This window comes from Exophiala spinifera (assembly GCF_000836115.1).
Source record: "Exophiala spinifera strain CBS 89968 unplaced genomic scaffold supercont1.1, whole genome shotgun sequence".
Classification (NCBI taxonomy): domain Eukaryota; kingdom Fungi; phylum Ascomycota; class Eurotiomycetes; order Chaetothyriales; family Herpotrichiellaceae; genus Exophiala; species Exophiala spinifera.
In genome coordinates this window covers 350,387-365,012 of record NW_015622513.1, presented here as the reverse complement: position 1 = coordinate 365,012, position 14,626 = coordinate 350,387, and the positions used below count along the sequence as shown (strand labels likewise).

Sequence of the window (14,626 nt, the reverse complement as noted above, 5' to 3'; positions counted from 1 at the left end):
CTCTCCACTTCATCTCCTTGACTCTCACTCCAAAGCACTTCTGGGCCTCGTGTGTCAGTGCCCGTGGCGTGCTTCCCACACTGACCATGTCATGACAACAAGAGTGTTGTCAGCCTCGTGATGACGTAGAGACAGGAGGATCGTAGACCGGTCACGTGTGAGGCTGGATCCCTGGGATCATAGAACTGACCATGTGGCCATGAATCGAATTGTCTCCTCACAAGTTCCATGGATAGATCAATCCTCGAATCCACTTTCTAGAATATGTTCTTACTCAAACACTGCAGAGGTGGCTTGGGGGCCCCATACCAGAGTCCCATAGAAGCATTGGGCTGGATCCATGGCTTCGGGCTCTTTGTTGAGGAGCTTTACAACATGTCAAGGATGATGGGTCGTGAAGGGTGGCAAATGTCTAAGTAAAATCGACACCCTTGTAGATAGGAATGCTCACGCTTTGGCTATCCATCCGCTGTGAATCATAAAGTCAAAGATGCGATTGGCTTTGTTGACGTCAATCTGGGAGCAGGTCAGTATGATATCAAAGCCTCTGTGCTCTCACACTTACTCTGCAGACTCCACGAGCCTCTTTCTTCTTCATGTAGCCGCCTTGCTTCATGGCCTCCTTGAGCAGTCCTTCCTTCAAGGCTAAATATGGCTTAGGGCGGATATGAAGCACGTTGCACAGTTGGATCTCCTCTTCGCTGAGCAATTGCAGATCTGGGGCTAGGCTCTTATCCTTCTCCAGATTCCACGGCGTCACCCCAGGCAGCAGCGGCACCTCATATCGGACCTTTGCTTTCGGACCTGATGTGCTGTCGGGACCATTGGCCTCAGCGAACAGTTTGTCAAAGTCGTTTTCTACTGCGGGCTGACTATCAGTAAATTGGGGTACGGTCTTTGGCTTGCGTTGGAACCGAAGTGGCAGTTCGGGGTTCGTCAATTTAGACGCCTCGGTCGGTAGGTCGGGTTGTTGCAGCTGGCTGCCTTTCTTGGGGATTTGAGGCATTCGGTCGAATTGTCCCTGAGGTTGATTTCGTTGCGCCCGAGCTTGCTTATCGCTCTCGTATTTTTCTCCGCCCTTCAGATCGCTGATGCCCATTTGTTTCCACTCTTGGAGTTGAAGAATGGCAAGACGCAGATTGTGTTCCAGGAGTAGGTCTCTGTTCAGCGCCTCGAAGTCTTCGTGGTTCATCATCTTCGCAAATGGCTTGGCCTTGTGTAGGAGGTCTTTTTCTTCCTTGGTCCGTTTCTTGTCAAGGAGTTGATTTTTCTTGTACTCAAGGAGATTGTGTTCAAAGATGATCTTTTTGCGCTCCGACCGGGCCCTCAATCGAGAGTTGTAGATATCAAAGACCATCATCTTAAGAGTTGTCTCCTCATCCATTTCACCAGTAATCGGATCTAAGCCATTACCGGGCTCGAATGACATGTGTTGAACTGCCTCCTCGGCATCATTGGCAAACTCGGTCTCAAACTCCAGTCGGCCAGGCATGAAACCTTGAACTTCGTGGCATGCGGGGACAGAGGCCGTGGGTTTCTGCTTGGGTGTTGCTGGCGGTGCATGTTTCGCGGCCTCTTTGCGCTCTTCGATACGTCTCTTCTTACGAGCCTGGAATTCGTCCTTTGGGATGCGCTCAAAAAGCTCGGTGTTAGCGGGATCGGCTAACTCCGGCAAAGGGAATAATGAACTGTCGATATAGGTGCTGATGTAGTGGTCGCGAACTTCGTCCTTTTCCCGATATCCTCCAATGTGCTCGGCCACATCGGCCCAGGAACCAAGCCCATAGCGCTCCGAGCCTTCGAGCAGGAGTAGTTCTTCGTCGGCGCCCCAGTCTTCGGTGTAGATGGGGATCGAGTTCTGTTCAACAACGTGATATTCGTGTGTCCGTGGATCATGAGTCTTGCTAGATTCGCCCCGAGCAAAACAAGGGACACAAAGGTCGTATTCGCGACAGGCAGAGTTGGCACAGGATATGCGAACGGTAGAGGTTATGTCGATCGAGCACACGTCGCAATGATACTTGGTGCCGCCGTCACCCCCTCTAAGGGCTGCATTCTTGCGAATAACACCCATGCTCCTCGCTATACGCTCATCCTCTTCTATGTCTGAGTCGGGAGACAGATATTGCGCGTAATCATCAAATGTCGTCGCGTCGCAGGCTGCGGACTGGAGTGGGTCGCCTCGGCTAAAAGTGGCAAGACGAGGTGTCGACGGCGCGGAGTCGTCGTCAACGTCGTCAACGTCGTCAGCTTCGTCAACGTTGTAGCAGACGGGTTTGCGTGTAGATCGAATGGGCCGGGAGCGGTGTTCTGGTACGGGAAGAGAAGCTGTGGTGGCGATGGGCAGGGGTGACTGTCGAACTCTCGCACGGCTTACGTCCTTCACCCTGTACCGCCCCCCAGATGCCAAGCGCCTCGGCCGCACGTGACCCATGGCTGGGCGTCTGGCCAGTTGCCGGCCGAGACGGGCTAGCGCGGAACCGACTAGTGAGGCCCTGGTGAGGCCGATGGGTGTCTCTGTCAGTGTCTCCTACTGACTAAGTCGCTCGCAGCAAAACACTCATCAGCTTCTCGCCTTTCGATAAACACGGCTGTTGTGGGACTGGCTCCTTCAACCAAACCTGTGCAGCGCCTTCACACCTCCAGACGGTCCCTTCTTTGACGAACCTGTTGTCCTGCCCTGCGTTCAGATCGATTCGGCTGCGGGCTTCACCTCACTGTTCCCTCACCTTTGCCTTCTCTCGACGGTCCTTACCCCTCCTCCACCGATCACAGCCACACTCCTGAAATAAAAGTCATTCAAACCGAAACCTTGCTGCCTGTGGCTTTCAGTATCTCACCTTGAATTGTGAACGTATCCAAAACTTATCCAAAGTTGTTGGCGTACCAACGCGGGCAGGGATAAAAGCGTTAAGATGTCGTGGAAACTGACAAAGAGTATGTGGCCATGAATATGAGACTGCTCCGCGGGTCTTGATAATGTCGTTGTGTTGTGAGTTCTGTGTGCTGATAGGGTCTTAGAACTGAAGGAGACGCACCTTGCGCCGTTGATGAGCGGGTCGAGTCGGTCGACATCAACCTCGACTGTCAAGCCAGATGATGCTGCTGCGCCTTCGGTAGATAGCAATGATCTTACCACGACTCAGAGCAATGTGAGCACCTCATCTGCGACCACAGCAAATGGCATTGGTAAGTCTGGTACTCTCGGTACCTATCTAGTCGTGGCTAACCATATGTAGCCGCTTCGGAGGCACTCACCTCACCACCGGTGCAAAACACAAAACCTGGCATCTTGATAGTCACTCTCCACGAAGGAAAGCAGTTCTCTCTACCACAACAGTACCAGTCAATCTTCAACAGCTTCTATGGCTCGGGCGGGTCGGGCTCAGTTAGACCTAGCTCTTCCTACGCCGCCGGCTCGTTGACCTCCGGATCTTATGCGCCTTCCAACCGTCCGATGTCTACTCATGCTGGTATCAATGCTGCGCCCACTGTTCACGGTCGATACAACAGCAAATATCTACCATACGCACTTCTTGATTTTGACAAGGTCCAAGTGTTTGTCGACGCGGTATCTGGCAACCCGGAGAATCCACTTTGGGCCGGTGACAACACTTCATTCAAGTTCGATGTCTCGCGCGTCTGCGAGCTCAGCATTCAGCTCTACCTTAGGAACCCAGCTGCAAGACCAGGAGTCGGCAGAAGTGAGGATATCTTCCTTGGCGGCGCCAGGGTCACTCCAAGATTTGAGGAAGCTAAGACTTTTGTTCCGGACCCCAAGAAGAGCAAGAAGGAGAATGAGAAGGCTGAAGCTGCTTGGAATTCTCAGGAGAAGCAAGCAGGTCAACTGGGTACTGAATGGATCGACATTCAGTTCGGCACAGGTGCTATCAAGGTTGGTGTCAACTATGTTGAGAACCGCCATGGCAGTCTGAAGATCGACGACTTTGAGTTATTGAAAGTGGTCGGCCGAGGCAGTTTCGGCAAGGTCATGCAGGTCATGAAGAAGGACACTGGTCGAATCTACGCTCTCAAGACAATTCGCAAAGCTCACATCATATCACGGTCCGAAGTCGCACATACTCTTGCAGAGAGATCGGTCCTTGCACAGATCAACAATCCGTTCATCACACCATTGAAGTTCTCCTTTCAATCACCAGACAAACTTTATTTCGTGCTGGCTTTTGTCAATGGTGGTGAACTCTTCCATCATCTCCAAAAGGAACAGCGATTCGACATCAACCGATCCAGATTCTACACGGCAGAGTTGCTGTGCGCTTTGGAATGTTTGCACGGTTTCAAGGTCATCTACCGGGATCTCAAACCCGAGAATATCCTTCTCGACTACACCGGTCATATTGCGCTCTGTGACTTTGGGCTGTGCAAGCTGGACATGAAGGATGAGGACCGCACTAATACCTTCTGTGGTACCCCCGAGTATCTAGCGCCAGAGCTTCTTCTCGGTCACGGCTACACAAAGACTGTCGACTGGTGGACCTTGGGTGTTCTTCTCTACGAAATGTTAACTGGACTACCGCCGTTCTATGACGAAAACACCAATGAGATGTACCGCAAGATCCTCCAAGAGCCTTTACACTTCCCTGGTCCCGAGATTGTTCCTGCTGCTGCCAAGGATCTTCTTCAGAAGCTGCTTGACCGCAACCCTGAGCGTCGACTGGGTGCTGGCGGTGCAGCTGAAATCAAAGCCCATCATTTCTTTGCGGGTATCGACTGGAGAAAGTTGCTGCAGCGCAAGTACGAACCCAGCTTCAAACCCAATGTGGTAAGTGCATTTTGATGAGTCCAAACCGTAAATTCTCTGACAAGAAATAGGTCGACGCTAGGGATACCGACAACTTCGACAAGGAGTTCACATCCGAGGTGCCTAAAGATTCGTATGTCGAGGGACCTGTCCTTTCTCAGACAATGCAACAACAATTCGCCGGCTGGTCGTACAACCGTCCTGTTGCCGGTTTGGGGGATGCTGGCGGAAGTATCAGGGACCCTTCTTTCGATCGTATTCAGTAAGCTTGAGCGTGGTTTATCTAGTGTCTACGATGAGGCATGACATGACACGAAGAATGATGATTGAGCTGTTGGACTTGAAGATTTGAGCCTGGACATATTTCAATGCGGGCCAGGAGCGCTTGGTCGAAAGAATTTTCGGTTCAGCTAGTCACTTGTACATAGCTTGAGCCTTGGTTTCTTCTTGGACGTACTCGGGCTCTCGGCAAGCGTCATGTCGTGTGTTAGAATCCAATTTGCATGGCGTCGCAGCTGGAGGTAAATACACAAAAATGGACGAGAAACAGCTGGCACAGTTTGCGAGGATATACGTCTTATCACTTGTAGCGAAGCGCATTGAAGCACTCTTAGTTCTTGGTCCCAGTACTGCCGAGTACCTACTAACCAGGTAGGAAGGTAGGTACAGTGTCTAGACTTCGACACCTCGCACAGACATGGAATCTTGATGCTGGAGTTCTCCGCACTGCTCTACGGCGACTCAGAGGGCTGCTGACTTCTCTGCGAGAGCCGAATTCGGGCCTGTTTTCCCCGCATATTGAACGGTTCCGAGATGGTCGAACATTTACGAGAAGTGCAATCTCGCGACGTGCGGTGTATAGGTATAAGAAGCAGCTTGTTGAGGGAAGCTCTCGCTGATGGACTCCTTGTCTCTTCACGTTCTGGAGCTACTCTTCTTCTTCTCCCTCTTCTTCGACGACTGCGCCTCAACTTAGGGCTTCACTCGGGGTTAGCTCCCGGGACAGAGGAGACAGACGCTCGCAGACAGTTTCGAGTGGGGAGAGAATTCCAGGTTGCCCAGGAATGGCGGCGAAGAACGTCCTGCGGCGGGCGATGCTCTATGGTATGTTTCCCCGGTTGTTTCTCTGGTTTGTTGTTGTTGCTCTCGTCGGTTTACGTTCGCACACCGGCTTGAGTGTCTGGTGGTGGTACACCCGATGAGTTGGTCGACGGAACTTGCGACGCACTGAAACTGAGAACATCTACAGTCCCCGGATCGTCCCAGCGGTTCCTTGACAAATCCCGTTCCCTGACTGCCGACTGCGTCGCGTACGATCTCGAAGACAGCGTGACGCCGGGCCTCAAAGCCGAAGCACGCATTGCGGTCCGCCGGGCCCTGGACCAGGAGTTGCCGCGGGGCATCAAAGAGCGCGCGGTGCGGATCAACAGCGTGGGCTCGGGGCTGGCGCTGGCCGATCTCCAAGAGGTGGTGAAGTCGAAGAACCTGACCACGCTGGTCGTGCCCAAGGTCGAGGGACCCAGCGACCTGACCTTCATCCGAGACGTGCTGGAACACAGTCGCGCCGGCGAAGTCGGTGTGCTCGCGCTGATCGAGAGCGCAAAGAGCGTGCTGAGCCTGAACGACATCTGCCGCGCCGCGCCGGGCCTGCTGCAGGGTCTCGTGTTCGCGGCCGAGGACTACGCGCTCGACATGAGCATCACGCGCACCCGGGACCTGACCGAGTTCCTGTACGCGCGCCAGGCCATCGCCACGGCCGCGCGCGCCTACAACCTGCCCAGCACCATCGACCTGGTCACCACGAGCTTCAAGTCCGAGGCCGACCACGAGTCGCTGAGGGCCGAGTCCGAGCAGGGCAAGGGCATGGGGTACAACGGGAAGCAGTGCATCCATCCGAGCCAGGTCGGCACGGTCCAGGCCATCTTCAGCCCCAGTGCCCAGGAGGTCGAGTGGGCCGTGAGGATCGTGATCGCGCAGAAACGCGCCGAGGACCTGGGCAAAGGAGCCTGGGCGATGGACGGTAAGATGATCGACGCCCCTGTGGAAGGCAAGGCGAGGGCCATCGTGGCCAAGGCGCGCCTGTGTGGGTTCGACGTCGACAGTCTGAGGGAGAAGTGGAAGGACCAGCAGCCGGAATGAGAAAGGTGAATTAAACCCCCCAGGTACGAGGTAGGTGCCTCAGATGAATACGTAAGAGGAAAACAATATCAAAAGTGGATATGATAATAAAAGAACATCCCAAGCACATACACAATATGCTTGCTCCCCTGTGCTAACTGATGTCTTTTGTGATAACGTGAGGACAGAATCTATATGTAACTCCATTTTATGTATCCCAAGCGTCTGTTGCTGCACAGATCTTCCTTCACATGCGCTGATATAAAGAAGAAAACTCTGAATGGTGTATTTTGGAATTTCGATGGTAAAACTTGATCGGTGTTGGCGAGGGTTCTCTATTGCTTCTTCATCGTCTTGCGCACAGCGCCGTTGGAGGTGCTTCTGGCATGGTTCGAGAAGGCATGCGCGTCTTTAGTATCCGCCTCCTTCCGCTTGATGGTCAGACAGTTGATGTCGAGAACGTCGCAGATGCGGTTGATGACTCGCACTGCCCACGTAAAGTACAACGCCATCGCATACAGAAGGTAGGCATAGAGGTACAGGCGCTCGAAAGTGGGTGAGACCGGCTTTTGGCCGAACAGGGGAAGCCAGGCCATGATCGCACCACCAACCAACGGCGCCATCGACGATGTCCAGTACGGAAAAGGCCGACGCGTCAGATGGTGGAGAATGATCTTGGTTGTAAGCCTGCCAAAGACGAACGACATGGTCACAGAGAAGATCACAAGATGGTTCTCGGCCAACAAAGTCGAGTAAGGTGAGCCAAGCCATGCCATACAGCATCCTGTGAAGATGATGATGGGAGCCCACTCTAAGAAGACCGGAAGCAGTGGCAAGTCAGCCTGGTGGCGGGCTCTCGCGACGTGGTAGACGCAGGCTGGGATATGAGCGGTGAAGAAGGCCACCAGGATGATCGGCACCCAGAGGTCGCGAAACGTAAGGTCGGAAGGGATGTCGAAGGGTAGTTTTTCCGGAAGCGAAACATATTCAGCGATGCGGTGTGACCAGATCTGAGGGCCTAGATAGCCCGAGAGAATCATCACTGCGCAAGCCAGGATCAATCCCTCAGTCGGACCATTGAATGCACCCAGATACAGTGTATGGGTGTGGTACGTTTCCCAGGTGGAGAAGAACATGGGCAGGCAAGGCACCAGTGCTGTAAACGCACCCGTCTTGCTTGGGCCCAGTCCCATGGCAGCCGTCTCGCAAAGGCTCGCCAATGTGCAGTTGAGCGAGTCGATGCCATGATCGAACAGCTCGCCAAGAGGGCTCGAAGTGCCAGTCCGTCGTGCTTGTTTGCCATCGATATTGTCCATGGTCGAATACCTCGGGTCCAGTCAGATTCAAACCCGCAAACATCCCCTTCGGCAGCGTCATCACTTACAACCACAGACCAGCGGCGAAGCTGTAATAGACCCAGGTAGGCCCGGGTCCGACAAGATCAGGAATGAAAATCTGGATAAAGACAACATTGACTAGGATGCAGATGAAGCCCAATAGAGTGACCATATTCGGAGCAAGCCACATTGGTAACAGCTTGACGGCGCCATTCCACTAGAATGGGAATTAGCTGGATGTCATTCTACTCAGTTGAGAAGTAGCAATTACATAGTGTCGCAGTATATAGTTTGAAATGAACGACTTGTCCACGCTCTGGTACTTGTAGGCCATCAGATGGACCATGGCCTGGTCAGAGAGAGGGTCTACTGTGCAAACTGCGCGTCAGGCTCAAAGCTGCCACAGTCGTAGGTGCATATGGGATGATAGGTGTTCCACCTACCTGACTCGGCCATTGTTGCTGCGTCGGGGGTCTGAAGTAGAGATCGTTGAGTTGTTCTAGAAGTCTATGCCACTGAGAACCGAGACGGTCCGCGCGGGGATTGAAAAGGAGCTTCAGGAGCAAGGGTTACCGGCAACTACCTGGACATGGCGCATAGGGAGATGTCGTAAAAGAATGGATTAATCGACGGAAGCAATCGACGGACGGAATCTCCTTCGAATTGAAGAAGAGAACAGAAAGATTGCTCCAGGAGCGAGAGTAAGAGACTGGTGAGGGTGAAGTTATGGATTTTTTGGGGAGTGGATGCATATGCGGCAGCATGAAGTCGACCGGTGAATGACGATGGTCCTGTCTGACGGAAGGATATTCTCGTGTTGGGGCCTGAACATCCGCCTATGAGAGCAGGTTGAGTCGCGTCAGACCCAATGTTTTAGTGCCAAGACCATCTTTTAGGCTGTGACCTTTAGGGTGACTGTCCTTGACATCATGACAGTCGAGAATGCCTTGTCTTTCGGCGTCATTTGATGTCATTTGGCCTCATTTGTCCTCCACGTCTTTTTTCGTTCTCACGTGGCATCGCGTCGCCATCAACCTCGTCGGTGAAACATCGAACAATACCCTCTGTAGCATTCATCGTTCTGGCCATTCAACCTCACAACAATCGACAAACGGCTTCGTTGAGATTTTCGTGACGTTTGCTCCCGTGGACCTTTCCTGCGTGGCTGGCCTGTTCGCCACGAGATCCCTTCCTTTCGCCTTGTTCAGCATGATGCTTTGACGGCATCTCTTCGCCATCGCATTGCCAGAGTCCGACTCAACAGGCTTGCGATGCAGATTCATCCTTCAGGCGGATTCTCAAACTACACTTCGTCGTGATGGAGTCCGCGGACCTTCAACAGCCGTCGCTGGCGCCTTCCGCAGTGCCCATACCTTCTTTCACTGTGGCTCATCAAAAGGTCGACATTGAGGTCAATTTTAACCAACAAATCGCTGGCAGAACTGAGATCACCATCTACCCCGATGCACAAGACCTGCGAGAAATCAGACTTCACGGCCGCATATGTGTCGTCAAGAAGGTCCTGGTGAACAATCTACCTCCTCCTTCAGTACGGCATGAAGACCCTTGCGAACAACTCGCTCTGCATTCCAATAGTACCGCTCATCAGCACCATCTTCTCTCCGAAAAGATCGCTCGGTCAATCGGGCCGAGCCCAGATCCGGATCTCATCATCACTCTCCCCAAGAAGCTCAAGATTCTCCCAGTCGAGGTGGCAGAAGTTCACACACAAGCTTCTGGCTCCATCAAAATCTCAGACCCCACCACTGCTGGCGCTTCTGCTGCCGAGGCGACTCAGGCCTTGACAGATACAACTGTTGCCAAATTCACCCCCATCACTCTGGTGATCGAGTTCGAGACCTGCCACGCTAGGGAAACTCTTCAGTTCGTGGCTGGAAAACGTGGTAGCGGTCGTTGGCCTCATGCCTACACCCGATCAAAGCTAGGTCGTGGAGGGGCTTCATCGCTCTTCCCATGTGTTGACCTCATTAATAGTCGATGCACCTGGGACATATCCATCAGATGTCCACGGACAGTAGGTGATGCTCTAAATCAAGCCTTATCCCTCGACTTGGCTGCTCTCAACATTGACCCGTCTTCCCAAGAGGCTCGACAGAGCATCGAAAGCAAGGAGATGATGGTAGTGTGCTCCGGAGAGCTGACCGATGAGATTGTGGACAAGAGCGACAATACACAGAAGACGGTCTCCTTCTCCTGCTCACAACAGTTAGCCCCACAGCAGATAGGATTTGCTATAGGTCCCTTTGAACGCGTCGATCTAGGCGAGTTTCGCGATGCTCAAGAAGTGGAAGAACTCGGTCGTAACGCTGTGGAGATGCTAGCATTCTGCTTACCGGGCCGCGCAGAAGAGACAAAGAATACCTGCCTTCCTCTAACCAAGGCTGTCGACTTTGTGGTACACAAGTACATTTCCTGCCCCTTCCGGTCTTACTCGATGTGCTTCGTCGAAGATATATCTACAGACATATCTATTTTCGCAGGCGTATCGATGTGCAGCACGCGGTTACTTTATCCTGAGGACGTCATCGATCCAGCCCAGGAAGTGACAAGACAGCTAGTTCATGCCATTGTGGCGCAATGGATTGGCATCAATATCATTGCAGAAGAGCCCCGAGACAACTGGGTCATTATTGGTGGCGCCTACTTCATCACGAATCTCTTCATGAAAGAGTTGTGCGGTAACAACGAGTATCGGTACCATATGAAACAACTGGCCGACCGTGTCTATGAGCTCGACCACGAGCGCCCGTCGATTTACGAAATGGGTGCGCTGCTCCACGTTGATCCAGCAGAATATGAGTTCATTGCTCTGAAGGCACCAGTGGTACTTTTCATCCTGGACCGTCGCATCGCAAAGACGCAAGGAACTTCAAAGATGCCGGCGATTTTTGCAAAGATCCTCACCAGAGCCCGAACTGGTGATCTGGTCAACAACGCCCTTTCAACAGACCTGTTTCAGAAGACAGCAGAGCGGTTTGGTCATACTAAGTATGACGACTTTCTGGCGCAGTGGGTCAAGGGGGCGGGCTGCCCAAGGTTCTCTGCATTCCAGCGGTTCAACAAGAAGAAGCTCGTGGTGGAAATGCTTATCAAGCAAACCCAAGGCACGACAGCAACGGACCGGGAGCTCGATGTTGATACATTCATTCGCGATGCTCGCGAAGACTTCCAAACTGTGTATGCGGCTCCAGCACAACCTGTTTTCACAGGGCCTATGACGATTAGAATTCACGAGGCTGATGGGACGCCATACGAACACATTGTGGAGATCAAAGACGTCCAGACTACTTTCGACATCCCCTACAATACAAAATACAAGCGACTCAAGAGAAGCAAGAAGCAGCGAGCAAGAGCCAGTACCAAAGCCGCAACTGACGTCGGAGAGGAGGAAGGTGAAGCTCTAGTATACTGTCTCGGTGACGTTCTGCAGAGCGAAGAAGATGTTGCCAACTGGAGAATCACCGAATGGAGTGCCGACGACGAAGAACGGATGAACTCTGAGTCGTACGAATGGATACGATTAGACGCCGACTTCGAGTGGATCTGCCAGATCAATCTCCAGATGCCAGGATACATGTTCACTTCACAGCTTCAGCAGGATCGAGATGTCGTTGCGCAGCTTGAAGCATTGAGGCATATCTCGAGTTACCCTCCGTCGCCGCTTGTGTCATCCATTTTCATTCGAACGTTGATGGACAGACGCTACTTCCACGGAGTTCGTTCGCTAGCTGCTCAAGGCCTTGTAAAACACGCAAGAGACGAAAATAACGCAAAGAACATTGGCCTATTTCATCTGAAAAAGGCATTTGAAGAGTTGTATTGCACAACTGAACAGGGCCTAGCCATGACACGGCCAAACGACTTTTCTGATCAACTGGCATACCTTTTACAATGCGAGATTATCGAAGCCATCTCCAGGGTGCGAGACAGTCGCGGGCATACACCAAAGGAAGTCAAAGAGTTTTTATTGGACAAGCTCAAGTTTAACGACAATTCTGCCAACGATTACTCGGACGCCTTCTACGTGGCTCGACTCATGAAGGCACTTACCGCGGCGATCATTGCCCGCCCACACCACCAAGTGGGTGTAGATGACATGGACCTTGACCTGGAGGATGAAATGCACGAGATGAGCCAACTGGAGAACCAATTCGTCGAAGAAATTGATCGATATCGTCGTATGGACGAATGGACCAGTTCGTATCAGAATCTGTATTCGCGGACGGCTCTCGAGTGCCAGTCAGTCCTTGCTAGCGCCGGTATCAGTCAATATTCACCCTTACATTTCTTGCAGTACACCCGTCCCGGGAACTACGACATGCTACGGGAGGCTGCATACAATGTTCTCATAACGCCAAAAGTCCTCGATGAGCCGTCAATACTTCGCTATGTGTTGTATTGTATGGTTGCGGACTCGTCGCCATGGCTTCGGCAACGTCTTCAAAGATCCTTTGGTAAGGTCCTCGCGAAGCGGGCCATTGGGGACAAGACGGCCACCGTCCAGCCGGCAGCCGACGGGCTTGTAATTGAGGACACAGCTGTAGCCGACGCTCGACAGGCCGATCTAGCTAGACGGCAGACCATGGAAGGCGCAATGACTGCTCTGAAAAAGGAGCTGGGAGGTCATGAGGAACTCAAGTCTGCTCTCTGGAGCGCGGTGTGCTACGACCAGATTACCCTAGATGATTTGCAGACAATGCTTGAATTCTGCCGACTGCTGTACGAACCAAAGGATGAAATGAAGGTCAATCTACGGTTGCCACGGTACTGGAAGGTCGAGAATCTTGGAAAGGTACAATCTCCTAGAATATTTTGCATTGAAGATCTCAGCTAACGCGGCGGTGTTTAGGGCAAACTCAGATTCGTGACAACCAAAAGAGTCAGGTCGAAGGCGATACCAAAATGGCACCCTCCTGTGCCTGCTGCCCGTCCAGAAATACATTCTCGGCCCAGTGTGGGCGGCAGTGGAGGCCTGAAACTGACGTTCAAAATGGGTTCGCAGTCCTCTCGTCCCACGCCCACTCCTCCCGTGCAACAGCCACCACAACCGTCGCCGCCGCAACAACAACAACAACCAGTGCGACAACAGAGCGCCATACCTGGTCGTGTCGTGCTCAAATTGAAGCCCCCACCGAAGGCATGAGCAGTCGCAGAGGACGTTGCTGCAATTTGAGTTTCAGTAATCGTTTGCGGAGAGAGAAATGCGCGTTGGAATCGCGCCGTCGGTGCAGGCCGCAATCCATAATCTTAGACTTTTCACGAGGGACTTGCCCTATCGATACCCAGACGGCGTGTTGTGTATAACAGTGTACCACCGCAATGCAATTTCAATCCAACAGGTTTTCGGGTAAAGCCCAGATTTCGTGTACCCGACTTATGAATCTTGAAGAACGCCATTATTCTCTTCTTTTTTGGGCCCGCGCCTCGAATGTATGCCAATCAATATTTTATCGTAATTCCACTGCACCATCAACTTGATTTCGAATTCGCCGTCATCATCGTCGGTCATCGCCCATGCGCTCCAGGGCTTCGAGCATCACAACGCTGTTTCCGCGGATAACCACCATCCCTAGACGTTCGCGCTCACCGCTTGGTTTCTCTTCCACGGCATCGTCTAAGACTATGTTCAGAAAGACCTGCGTTTCGTTTCGTTAGTTGACTATTCCTTCCGCCCGTGGGAGTGAGCGGCGTAGGGGGAAAACGGGCCATACATCATAACCTCTTAGGATACCAATGACTTTGCGATTGGCGTTGAGTTGGACAAAGAGGCGTTTTTCCATGTACTAGATTAAGCGCGGGCGGAGGTCAGCGATGGCACGTCGTGACACATGCAACAGAGGGACAGTCGTCTGTAGTGGGAATGACAAGGTAAGAGATAGGTTGTAGTGGTGCAAATGGCATACCTTCTTTAGTTCAGGCTGTGCTTGAGGCATGGTTGCGGGGATGAATGTGTTGGTCGTAACGTCTAGGGACAAGGTACACGGAGGAGGTACGGGTTGTGTTTTCGAATGTCACCGGTTGGCTGGTAGAGATTCTGTCGGCGCAAAATGTTTTGCTTCTTTTGTGAACGAGCGCAGGTCAAACACGAGCAATTGCAATCAATGCTAGTTCGAGTTTGCGGAGAAATTATGCCAAGGTTCGAACAGCCCATGGCCATTCTAAAAACAGCTCGAGACTCCTACCTGATTGGGCAAAATTGTGACGCCGCCCTTCGCTCACACCCTCGACTCACTCCTAACCTTTGTCGTTAAGTACCTGTAGACCACCATATCAACCAAGACCAAGAGCGATCCAATCACCGCGTGGAGCTTAGCCACCTATTTTATACGAGAAACTTTAGTTTACCTACGGATTATGAGGTTGTTCTTCGTTTTGGAGGATGACTGTG

At 52.4% G+C, this 14,626-nt stretch overlaps 6 protein-coding genes across 6 annotated transcripts; 3 read left to right on the top strand and 3 right to left on the bottom strand.

Moving 5' to 3' along the window:
* Nucleotides 1-447: 447 nt before the first annotated feature.
* PV08_00126 (uncharacterized protein) lies at nt 448-2,434 on the bottom strand (the record flags this gene model as incomplete). The annotated part of the gene is made up of 2 exons (XM_016374494.1): nt 448-516; nt 566-2,434. The coding sequence occupies 2 exons, from the start codon at nt 2,432-2,434 to the stop codon at nt 448-450; spliced, it is 1,938 nt and encodes a 645-aa protein (XP_016239770.1).
* A 481-nt stretch (nt 2,435-2,915) lies between these two features.
* PV08_00125 (uncharacterized protein) lies at nt 2,916-5,028 on the top strand (the record flags this gene model as incomplete). Its single annotated transcript, XM_016374493.1, has 4 exons — nt 2,916-2,937; nt 3,022-3,189; nt 3,240-4,783; nt 4,834-5,028. 4 exons carry the CDS (start codon nt 2,916-2,918, stop codon nt 5,026-5,028), a joined length of 1,929 nt encoding a protein of 642 aa, XP_016239769.1.
* Nucleotides 5,029-5,826: 798 nt separating this feature from the next.
* Nucleotides 5,827-6,901, top strand: PV08_00124 (uncharacterized protein; the record flags this gene model as incomplete). Its single annotated transcript, XM_016374492.1, has 2 exons — nt 5,827-5,866; nt 6,012-6,901. 2 exons carry the CDS (start codon nt 5,827-5,829, stop codon nt 6,899-6,901), a joined length of 930 nt encoding a protein of 309 aa, XP_016239768.1.
* A 314-nt stretch (nt 6,902-7,215) lies between these two features.
* On the bottom strand, nt 7,216-8,673 carry PV08_00123 (uncharacterized protein; the record flags this gene model as incomplete). The annotated part of the gene is made up of 4 exons (XM_016374491.1): nt 7,216-8,206; nt 8,265-8,434; nt 8,489-8,586; nt 8,661-8,673. 4 exons carry the CDS (start codon nt 8,671-8,673, stop codon nt 7,216-7,218), a joined length of 1,272 nt encoding a protein of 423 aa, XP_016239767.1.
* An 862-nt stretch (nt 8,674-9,535) lies between these two features.
* On the top strand, nt 9,536-13,381 carry PV08_00122 (uncharacterized protein; the record flags this gene model as incomplete). The annotated part of the gene is made up of 2 exons (XM_016374490.1): nt 9,536-13,030; nt 13,088-13,381. 2 exons carry the CDS (start codon nt 9,536-9,538, stop codon nt 13,379-13,381), a joined length of 3,789 nt encoding a protein of 1,262 aa, XP_016239766.1.
* A 352-nt stretch (nt 13,382-13,733) lies between these two features.
* PV08_00121 (uncharacterized protein) lies at nt 13,734-14,171 on the bottom strand (the record flags this gene model as incomplete). Its single annotated transcript, XM_016374489.1, has 3 exons — nt 13,734-13,874; nt 13,950-14,021; nt 14,142-14,171. The coding sequence occupies 3 exons, from the start codon at nt 14,169-14,171 to the stop codon at nt 13,734-13,736; spliced, it is 243 nt and encodes an 80-aa protein (XP_016239765.1).
* Nucleotides 14,172-14,626: the final 455 nt, after the last annotated feature.